The following is a 10,830-nucleotide window of genomic DNA, read 5'->3' as shown; positions in this document are numbered from 1 at the left end:
CAAGTGCAAACTTTTTTGTACTAAAATAAGTACCCTTCTCTTTCGAACAATTACTTTGATTTTGTATTTCCATTTCTCATTTTTTGTTGGACTCACTTTTACTGTTTTATATTCAATGTATGTTTCCTTCATATAATTCCACAAATTCCATAAGTATATGTCTATGATGTACGACTCATCCTTAGTTTTTGCAAGAGAAAGAAGTTGCGGCACAGTTTATTGCATACTTGTCCTAATTATTTGTAGAACTCGTAATCAATAAAATTTCCACTTGATATATATACTGGATGCTTTACATATATATATATATATATGATGGCTACATCGACATACAAAAATGACATACGCAATACTACCTACCTACATAATGAACTAAAAGCTGATTTTATGGAGATGTGATCTCCACAACATGGAGATCATCTCTACAAAAAATCAGCTCCTTTGAACATGTCTAACCCTACCAAAAGTTGAGTTCAAATTAGAAATTTATCTTACTGTCCAGAATTTTAACACTCTTTTGACAAGACTAGACATATCCGATTGAGCTGATTTTTTGTGAAGATACTATCCATGATATGGAGATCATATCTACCAAAAATCAGCCTTTAGAGCAATATATATATCGGGCTGGCATCGTCGACATACAGAAATGACATACACAATCCAAAAGCAGACTTACACATTGCTCTAAGGGACCATGCAGCACATTGCAGACATTTTTCATGTTTCAAATACCTACATGATCATGTCCCAGACATTTTATGTTATGAATTTTGGAGGGTTGGGGTACAAGTGAAGAAGGAGGCTCCCATCAATTTTCTCATTGATCCAAATAGGGGTAGATTGACATTTTGGCCTACGGATGTCTTTAACTACAGTTGGTCTGAGGAGAAACATGCATGTGTTGATGTAACTGAAGTCCCTTTGTTTTTTTTTTTTTTTGCTAAAAGGTAATTGATTAACTTGAAAGAATAAAGGTTACAAGAAGAAAAAAATAAAAGCATTATGAAATGACTAGACTAAGAAGGGTAAATCATTTGTGTACCCTTCTCAATACAATAGTTCTTAATGAGTAAATCTAAAGTACGTAGTGTTGTGGTTCTCAAGATGTCTCATGAATGGAGGTCGAGTCTGCCACCATACACTTTGTCATTTAGTTAATCTTGCTCCATGTCTGGCACAACTATCTGCTCTCGAATTAGTTTCCCTCCAGATTGAGGTGATATTAATCCATGTTGCTTGCAATTTTAGTATCTTCCATTGTGCCCTTACTGTCCAGTGCATGTTACCTTTTTGAAAAGTTTGGACTACTGTAGAAGAGTCAAATTCCACCCATATATGTCTCCATCCCATTTCCAAAACTTTTGTGACTCCTTCCACAATCGCATAGGTTTCAGCCATGTAGTTGGTTGTGGTTCCCAAACCACTAGCTGCTGCCCCAAGGAAAGCCCCATTATGATCTCTATAAACAACACCCCACCCTAAGTTACCTGGGTTACCCCTGGAGCTTCCATCAGCATTCATCTTTAGAATTCCAGGCGGGAGAAGATTCCAATAACATTCGAAGATTTTTGGAGATTTTCAAAGTTTGTTATGAAGTTGGAAGGCTTGGAGTATCTTCAGATCTCTCATTGAATTTTCCATGTGTCCCGAGGACTTGTGATAAACCCTTATTGTTGCCCTTCGAATCAAGAAACAAATTTCTTTGAAGTTGGAAACCTTGTTGTCATACAGTACCTTGTTCCGATTCTTCCATAGACTCACTAGACTTGTTAGGGAACATGCCTTTCACATATCTAGAATTAGCGAGCTATAGTGCTTACCCTGTTGTTGGATGTCGTTTAGTGATTTTATGCTCTGATTGAGATCAAAGCAATGAGCTGCATACTGCCAAACCCTCCTTGTCAGCTCGCATTGGAATAGAAGATGATCCAATGTTTCTTCCTGTTTCCTACAGATGCAACATCTCGAGGCCAGCTGGATTTTTTTTTTTTTTTTTTTTTTCAGTTGCTCATCTATTCTAGTGGCACCATGGGCCAGCTTCCAAGCTATTCCTTTCGTTCTTGGTAGGACATGTGCACCCCATATGAATTTGCACCATACGGGCTTGTGGGCCTTGGTTCTTATATCTTCATGTGCTGCTGAGACAGTGAATTGTCCATTTTTCGTTGATAGCCATATTCTTTCATCCTCTCTGGAGCTGTGTAGTTGCTGAATTTCTGCAGTTTCTGCGGTTTCATCCTCTGTTGATAGGGCTTGAGAATGAGGACTTTGAGATAGGAGAAACAGCTAATAGAGCAGCGGTAGGAAGATTGAGAAACATGAGGAAGTTTGTAGGGCAAATCATTATTGTTTTATTCCGTTCAGTTTCATAGCACAGTCGGTTGAGCTCTTTAAGAGATTGCAGAAAGTTATGAACAGTAATGTAATGATAACTAGTTACGAGTTTGTATTTAGGATGATATGATTTGTCATTCAGAAAAGACTTGCGACGGCAACTTGTTACACGTTTGTCTTAATTATTTATAAAACTAGTTATCGTTATCAATAAAATTTCCACTTATTTTTTTTTTTTTTTAAATGAACTATAAAATTTATCAAAATTTGGAAGAACCCCAACACAAAAACAAATAAGTCTCATAATAATTTACCAATCAAAGTAATAATATTTTCTCTTGAAATTAAAGTAAAACTTTTAATAAAATTATCCAAGCGTGCATTTAAGATTCCCATTCGTTTAATTTTATAAATGATAATTAAAATCACAATTATGAATATTGTCAACATTTGAAAAGGCACACTAATTCAAGTGAACATAAGATAAAATCAATCTAATCAAACCTAAACAATTAAAAAAAAAATCGTAAGTGTGCTTATTCACTTTTCAAGTGGTGCCCATTTGGTTTTGTTTTGGGTGTGGGTAGGTATTTGTAAAATAAGTGGTGTCTTTATGACAATCCAAAAAGAGAAATGAGAGTGTTTGCTTTGCACATAAGAGAGATGGAAGGACTCTTTTCGTTTAACACATGTTAGAGCATTTTTAGGTGAGACACTATCCTAGCATCAAATACCAAATTTTCAATAATTTAGTGTTTTTTCATCTTCAGGAGAGACACATATTGATGAAAACACCAAAAAAAATCAAAGCAAACACCAAATAGGCCAAATTTTGGTGTTTGTTTTGGTGCTGTATCAAATCTCTCTCGCGGTTTTGGAAAAACCGCGCAGTTTTTTGAACACCGCATGGACTTGGGCTAGAGTGTGGGCTTCAATCACGCGGTTTTGTGAAAACCGCGCGAGAGATTTGAAAAGAGAAGAAAGAAGAAAGTTGATGTGCGACACATTCGCGGTTTCTGGAAAACTGTGTGGGATTGGGCTTCTGTGGTGCGGTTTTGCAAAAGCTACGTGGGCTATGCGGCGCGGTTTATCCAAAATTGGTTAGTGTTTTTTAGGTTTGGTATTTTGTTTGGTTCAAATATTTTGTGTTTTCTTGGTTTCTCTCCTAAAGATACTCTTGGGTATTAAGGTTTTCCCCTTTGCCGTGTCCCGGAGACCGGACCCTTTACACGTTAGACAATTTACACAATTTTAGTACTTTACCAAAGAAGCTTTTCGTTGGGTAATCAGAATTTCCACATAAAATATAAAAAAACAAAGGGACTTCGGGCTTCGGTTCTTGCTTGACCACTTCCTTGTTTTGTGGAATTCAATACCCGTTTTGTTCTACTGGTTTTCCCCTCAAGAACTCGTCAAAAACAGGCCGATAACAGAAGAGCTCCTGCACAGATAAAATATGCAGATAGTTTTACTGAGATGTACGGATTCTTGCAAATATTTTACTTCAACACTAATTTCTGAAAGCCTGAGAGCAATAGGAATAAAGTTTTATTGTCTGTGATGTGCTCAACGCAAACTAAAATACAGTACAGAGTCCATAGACAAACAGCCTACTTGAGGATCCAACACTACTCTTCACTATAAAAAATGTCATATAGCTAGGGCTTGTATATTTAAATCGACCTAATTTCTGTGGAACCACCTCCCAAGCTCCTTGTGCCTGAAGATACAGTATATGGATACAACGGATCAGGAGGTGACTTAAGTTGTATGTTCCCCTTTAGTACTTGCACCACAACGCCCATCGTCGGCCTCTCATAGGGCCTGTACTGAGTACACCACAAAGCAGTCGTAGATAATATTTTTGCTTTTACTTTATTTTTCTCCTCGATGCCACAATACTCTATAATATCATCAAGTTGTCCATTCTTGAACTTTTCCCAAACATGTCCAGGAAACCATTCTTGGCCATCAAGGTTACTCCCTCTCCGCAGAATTTCAAACAACATCATTCCAAAACTGTATACATCACTTTTAGGAGTTACTGGCATTTGCATCCACATTTCTGGGGCAGCAAATCTACGGGTCCCCCTAAACTCGATCATGGATATATGACTCGAATCCATTTGAGAAATCTTAGACAATCCAAAATCTGCAACCTTAGGAGAAAGTTTTGAGTCAAGGAGCACATTTCCAGGCTTTACGTCATAGTGAACTATTTCATCATCGCAACTCTCATGCAAATAAGAAAGGCCCTTTGCTGTCCCTATGGCAATTTCATACAAATTCTCCCACTGTAAATTAAGGTGATTATCATATAAAACCTTATCCAAAGATCCATTCTCCAAGTACTCGTAGACAAGTGCTTTCATATTGTCCTCAAAGCAGTACCCATAGAGCCTAACTAAGTTGCGATGCAAAGTACTACTCATTGTTCTCATTTCAGCCATGAATGTGGATTCCATGACATTCACCGCAGTGTTTTTTAGTTTCTTCACGGCTACTTGCAGACCATTCGGCAATGTACCTTTAAAAACATCACCATATGCACCAGAACCTATTTCATTAGTGAAATTTTCTGTAATGCTTGTAAGCTCCCCAGATGAATATCGCTTCATTTTCTTTCTTTCCAGTTCACCCAAGGACATTTCAACTGAACTTGAGCTGCCATTGGTTTTTTTCTCTGAAGATTTCTCCTTGGCCTCATCAGAACCTCTTGAAGCCTGCAAGAAATACGCAACATTGTATAAGTAGAACATTTCATTGCTATCTTTAAATGACATCACCAAACACTGGAATGAAAAAATAAAAGAAAATGAAGGAAAAAAATATCAAACAGTCCATAGGTGCTAAGCACTTACTGCAGTATCATCAGAACTATTCACATTTACCCAAGCATCCCAGCGTAGAGAAGTAGGTGCTGTTGTTATAGCACTTGACCCTACACGAGGACAAGTTAGTAAATTCATCTCATTATTGACTTGAGAGTAAAAAAATAGTAAACATAATCCTACCTGAGCTGCGTGTTCGTGTTGGTCCAGTTGCAGATGAAGACGATTGAGAACCAGTTGAAGACATTGGGTCAACCACAAGACCAGGATCCTGCTCAGAAAGACTACATAAAATGACAAGAGAAAACTATCTACCCAATAACACATGGCAAGACGGAAAATTAAAGAAAACAGAGAATTTTGGACTCACGATGTAACGATGGTAGAATTTGTGTTTGAAGTGATGAATCACATCTGAACGAGAAGAAAGATGAGGTGGAATGAGAATATTGGACCAGTAAACTGCCCATCTTGGATCGTTGTCGTAATCGTAAGATGTTGCTGCTATTTTTTTCAATCTCTGTTCTTCTTGATTATCTTCACCCATTTTTGCTAATTAATGAACCAAATTTTAGTTTCTTCTTGTGGTCTTTTACTCCTTTTGCAAGTCCTCTTTTGATTTTGGGGACGACTATCACACATGGAACTGGACGGCCAAAAACAACGAAGTCAGTTTTCATTGGTTGATTGGCCAAAAACAATACTTCTCTGTGTTCTCTCTCCAATTCTCTCTCCTCTTTCAATTGTATTTACTCCTGTTTTTAACCGGCTACATGTGTTTTTCATGAGTCCTGTTACTGCCAGACCCCATATTGTGTTGGGCCGGGATCTGCCCACCAAAATATCCATAAATCATGTAACCGGCAAATACCGTTCCATAAAAAACCAGCTTCGTCTCCATAAAAAACAGCCCATCGTGTCCATCAATATCGCTCGATCGATTTGTGCTCTAGATCAAATTTGTAAGTTTTCATTCTATTGTTCTTGATCTTTAATGTTGTTTACATTTGTTAAAGGTTTGTTTTTCTTTAGTTTACGTCGACTGTGTTTTAATATTTACATTGCCCCTGTTTTTATTAAAAGGTATATTAGATCATGGGGCACCATTGTACTCGCTCCCACTAACCTCTGTATAGCTCTTTGTTTAGTAGTAATATGAAGTTAGGTTGGGATTGTATTTAATAATGTGATGTGTTCATCTTGCAGTTAAACTGCAAAGTGTCACTAATTCGCAAATGATACTTGATTAAAATTCAATTTTTATTCAAAGTTTGTGTTATTAATTATGTTTGGTGTAGGGATTTTTTTCCTCGTACTAACATTCTGATTGAACTTCATGTTATATTAAGGAGAATTACATTTAGATTTTGCCCAAATGAAAGTTTTGGAACTACCCATTTTCAATTTGTATTTTTGTTTCACCAAAAAGCATCTCCGCAAAGACATTCTTTTTTTTTATGGATAAGGACATTCAGTTTTCATGATATGCTTACATATATCAATGGAATTTCTTCTTGATGGTGACAAACGTCTGCATGCACTAGGCAAGATGACCACCACTGTCCACTGAAGAGGTTGTTGTTCCTAGAAGCATTACAGAATTTTATAGATGTAAATTGATCAGCAGAATATATTATAGATGCAAATTGAACAACATAACTTTTAGATTTTTGCTTTAGGGATCGAATTCCCTGAGTTTTAGGGAAATCAAGAAAGTTTACATTTGAATTTTTAGTCTATCAATTGGATTGTTCCGAGTGTTAATATGTTTATACCTAGTTAACATTTTTGCTGGTGAAGTGCTAATAAAATTGGATCTGACCTTCTGTTAAATTCTCCAGTCTTTGATATCTATTCATTTGTGTACGGAAAAGAATCACCCTCTTTTGAGACAATATGCACCAAAAACTGATGATCCACATCAAGCAAAACCAAGGCTCTACTTGTTTTACCCGAGATAAAATAAAATTTTGCAGTTTTACATACAATTGATACATTATTCTAGAGCTCTAGGCATTTTGGTGGATTCAATATGTTTGTGATGATAAACAATAGCGTTTGGTTTGTTTATTGTGGCATAAATACTCCTAGTTACTTTTATAAGGAGACATAACTGTGTTGTCATTAAAATTTTCTTAATTGTGGTTTCAGTTCTCTATGTTTTTAGCATCTAGATATTGAACTGTATAATTAAAAGTTTAACATGACCTTTGATATTGATTTCTAATAATAACTTGTCCAAGACGTATTTTACTTGCTTCTTTGGATCAGTTTTGGTAGAGTAGAGCAATATTAGGATTAAGTTTAGAAATTTGATTTGTTCCACTGACTTAGGGATACCCATTTTATTGAATTTTTATTTATACTCATAATCATTAGCTGAATTTGGTTACTTAGTTACTTGGTTGATACCCAGAGTCTGTTTCTTTTTGAGTTTGTTTACATTTAGTTTCGTCCATATTGTTCATTTCTATGCTTGTACTTATGCATTAGTTGTGGATTCACCCCTTTGTGTTTCTCGGCAAACTTATTCTTCTGTGTTTGTGCTAGTTATATTTTGTAGCAATGCCTCGAACAAAAAATGTGAAGAATGTAGCAAAAAATGTTTTCACAGGTGCTAAGAAGTTGTTAGGTGGGGGGAGTAGTAGTTCAGGTCGCGGTGACCCGCCTAAGAAAAAGAGAGGAAAGGGAACAACCACCTCGGCATCAGTTCTTAGAGGGGATCGGAAAGCGGATGATCCCAGTAATGTAGTTGTAAGTGGTGTAGAGTTAGAAAATCAAAAGAGAAGAAAGGAGACAGTTCCGAGTGATGTAGATGTAGATGTAGATAAATGTAGATATAGATTTAGATTTAGATGTAGATGTAGATGACAATGACGTAAATATGGATCGTGGGAAGAGTGTAGTTGTAAGTCATGCTGATAGTGAAAAAGATGACGAAGAGGGTGTTGATGATGCAGAAGAGGAGAATGACGAGGAGGAGGACGCGGAGGATGAGGAGGAGGAGGAGGATGACGAGGAAGTCCCTGAAGTCCCTGTACCTGTACCTCCAGTGAATATTGTGAGAAAGTCTAACAATGACTTGGAGTTCCAGAAAGGTGTTTATGGAGGTGGCCCTCGTGTGCCACATCTGTTATATGACTATGCGGTGCACGTGGCTTGCGATGTTTGGGAGAAGCAAGTAATATTATCATATAGTGTCTATTAGTATTTAAATTTTGTATTACGAAATCTTGTGCATACATTAATACTGAGTTTTTGTTGTTTTAGGCAGAGCGAGGGGTGTTGAAGTGCCATGGGCACCTAAACAAGTTAGTATAATGGGATATCGTCGGAGAGTGTTCAGACTGTTCTAATTTTCACGTGGAGCTTCAAAGGACCGACTTATGTGCTCTAGTCTTAGGTGTATACAGGCATCAGGATCCTGTGTTGGTCTCTGCGTTTGTGGAGAGGTGGCATCCATAGACCAACACGTTTCATATGTCGTGGGGCGAGATGACAATCACGTTAGACGATGTTTCCTAACTCTTAGGAGTTCCGATCAGAGGCAAACCAATGACTGGGGACACTGATTTGACCCTGGAACAGACAAAAAGACTCCTCCACAAAGGTCTTGGCATACCCATGGACAAGATAGATGCGGAGATGAAATCCAATAAGTTCACTTCCAAAGTTATGATGGATTTCTTGATGAAGCAGTTTGCTAGGAAGGTAACGGATGAAGATTTACGTGATAAAAATGGGGTTGTTGTGAAGAAGGCGTCAACCCAAAAAGAGTTGCAGTTTGTTGTGAGAGCTTATCTATTTTTTTTTTTGGATGTACCGCCTTCACCGACACGTCTGGAACTGCAGTTCTCGTTTGTTATCTGAGACTGCTTTTGAAATTTACCGAGATCGGAGATCTGGCGTGGGGTGGGGTGCCTTTACCGGCTTACTTGTATAGGGGTCTTGGGACTGCCACAAGTGCCAAGGTGAAGGGTGTTTCAGGCTATTTCACTCTCCTACATGTATTAGTTTTTTTGTTTTTCTTTTCAATGTCAATTTTATCTATTTATTACAATGTTAACTGAGTGTCTATATTAATCTAGGCATGGATTTATGAGTACTTCTCGGTGTTCAGGCCATTCCCAAACTTGGACTATCAGTTGAGCATATCGCGTGCTCATAGGTACTCAATTACTCATTCTTTTTATGCTAGCACAACAGTTGCATTGAAGCATACCTGAGCGCTGATTGATAATATGACTTGTACCGATGTAAGCATTTTTGTTTGTAAATAGTTTTATTTATTAATTGATATTATTAGTATGTGGTTAATGATTAATTTCCTCGATCATATGCTATTTGACAGGTTGAATGGTATCCCTATGCTGAAGTCCGAGCTACAATCCCGATGGATGAAATAGCATTTTTCGAGGGATTTATATGCTTTCTTGATGATGTCGAGCAATACAATGTTTCGAGGGTTGTGCGTCAGTTGGGTCATATGCAGTTTGTACCCTCAGATCCCCCAAGACCAAAAACCTCGACGCAAACTACTTCCGGACGCGGGTACGATGTGAAATTTAATATTGCGTCTTCCTACTGGAGTCAATGGCAGAATCACTTGATACAACTTGAACATCGAGGACCCATTCCATCTTATCCATTGGAGTGTGTTAGTATATACATGAGTTGGTACGAAAACAATAGTCATATTCGAATGATAAACCGTGATCATCCTAATCACTACTCCCTACAGAGTCTTCCATATCATAATCTGGTGAGTTAATACCTTACAACGTTAGTTTTTTTTTTTTTTGGTATTTTATAAATGTATATACTAATGTAGTTTTTCGTTTTAATTTTGACAGCACCCCATCGTCGATGAAATTTCTCGCTTGCTCGATCAAGGCCTGCAATTGGGTGGGACTGCGATTCCAGATGATGCACGGAACGAGTTCATAGAGGCATACAATTTGACCTGGTGCAAGTTCATTAGTGGACGATATCGTGAAGGAGCATAGGTGAAGAAGCAGCCTATTCTTGAGCATTGATCCCAACTCTTGGAGTTTTAGTAGTATAGGGCTGTTGTAACGCCCGTATTTAAAATACGTATTTATTTATTAATTTATTTATTTATTTAAAATTGGTTGGATTGAATTTGGAATAGGTGGGCCTGGTTTCTGGGCCCGAGTCTATGTTGGGCTTGGGTTTCAAACCCGAGTATATATACGTATTGTTCTAGAGAATAGGGTTCTTAGATAATAAAAAAAATAATAATAAAAATGGAGGCAGAGATAGAAGCTGGATTGTTAGAGCGTGGGAGCGCGACGGTTCGGACGATGAAGGATTCGTCGGGTTATAATACAGGTGAGTAGAGCTTATCTCTCACCACTACTAAAAATATAATTTTTGTCTGTTTAGCATTTACGAATTTACTGTCCAAACTATATAAGTTTGCTCGTTCTTCCAGTTCGTTCTATTCGATGTCGATATATTCTGTCGGTTGTCCATATATATAAACTGTTATTGTGAGTAGTTAGTTTGCATTTTTTTTCTCATATATACACAAAGGTGGTTTTACTGTAGAAACAGGTTTCATTCATTTTCCATGCCAGCTCATTTCTGTTTAACAATGGTTTTCTCTGTATGCGTTACTGTGATACTGTGGGGGCGTTAT

The 10,830-nt window shown here is 37.4% G+C and overlaps 1 protein-coding gene across 1 annotated transcript; it reads right to left on the bottom strand.

The window, feature by feature from the left end:
• Positions 1 to 3,870: 3,870 nt before the first annotated feature.
• On the bottom strand, positions 3,871 to 5,936 carry LOC147500159 (PR5-like receptor kinase). The gene is made up of 4 exons (XM_086561860.1): positions 5,539 to 5,936; positions 5,352 to 5,439; positions 5,199 to 5,278; positions 3,871 to 5,060 (listed from the first exon to the last, which is right to left on the bottom strand). The coding sequence occupies exons 1-4, from the start codon at positions 5,713 to 5,715 to the stop codon at positions 4,011 to 4,013; spliced, it is 1,395 nt and encodes a 464-aa protein (XP_086417986.1). The 5' UTR covers positions 5,716 to 5,936; the 3' UTR covers positions 3,871 to 4,010.
• Between the last annotated feature and the right edge of the window lie 4,894 nt (positions 5,937 to 10,830).

The sequence above is a fragment of the Coptis chinensis genome, chromosome 5 (assembly GCF_015680905.1).
Source record: "Coptis chinensis isolate HL-2020 chromosome 5, ASM1568090v1, whole genome shotgun sequence".
Taxonomy (NCBI): Eukaryota; Viridiplantae; Streptophyta; class Magnoliopsida; order Ranunculales; family Ranunculaceae; genus Coptis; species Coptis chinensis.
The sequence above is the reverse complement of the archived record's forward strand: the minus strand, read 5'-3'. Positions and strand labels throughout refer to the sequence as shown.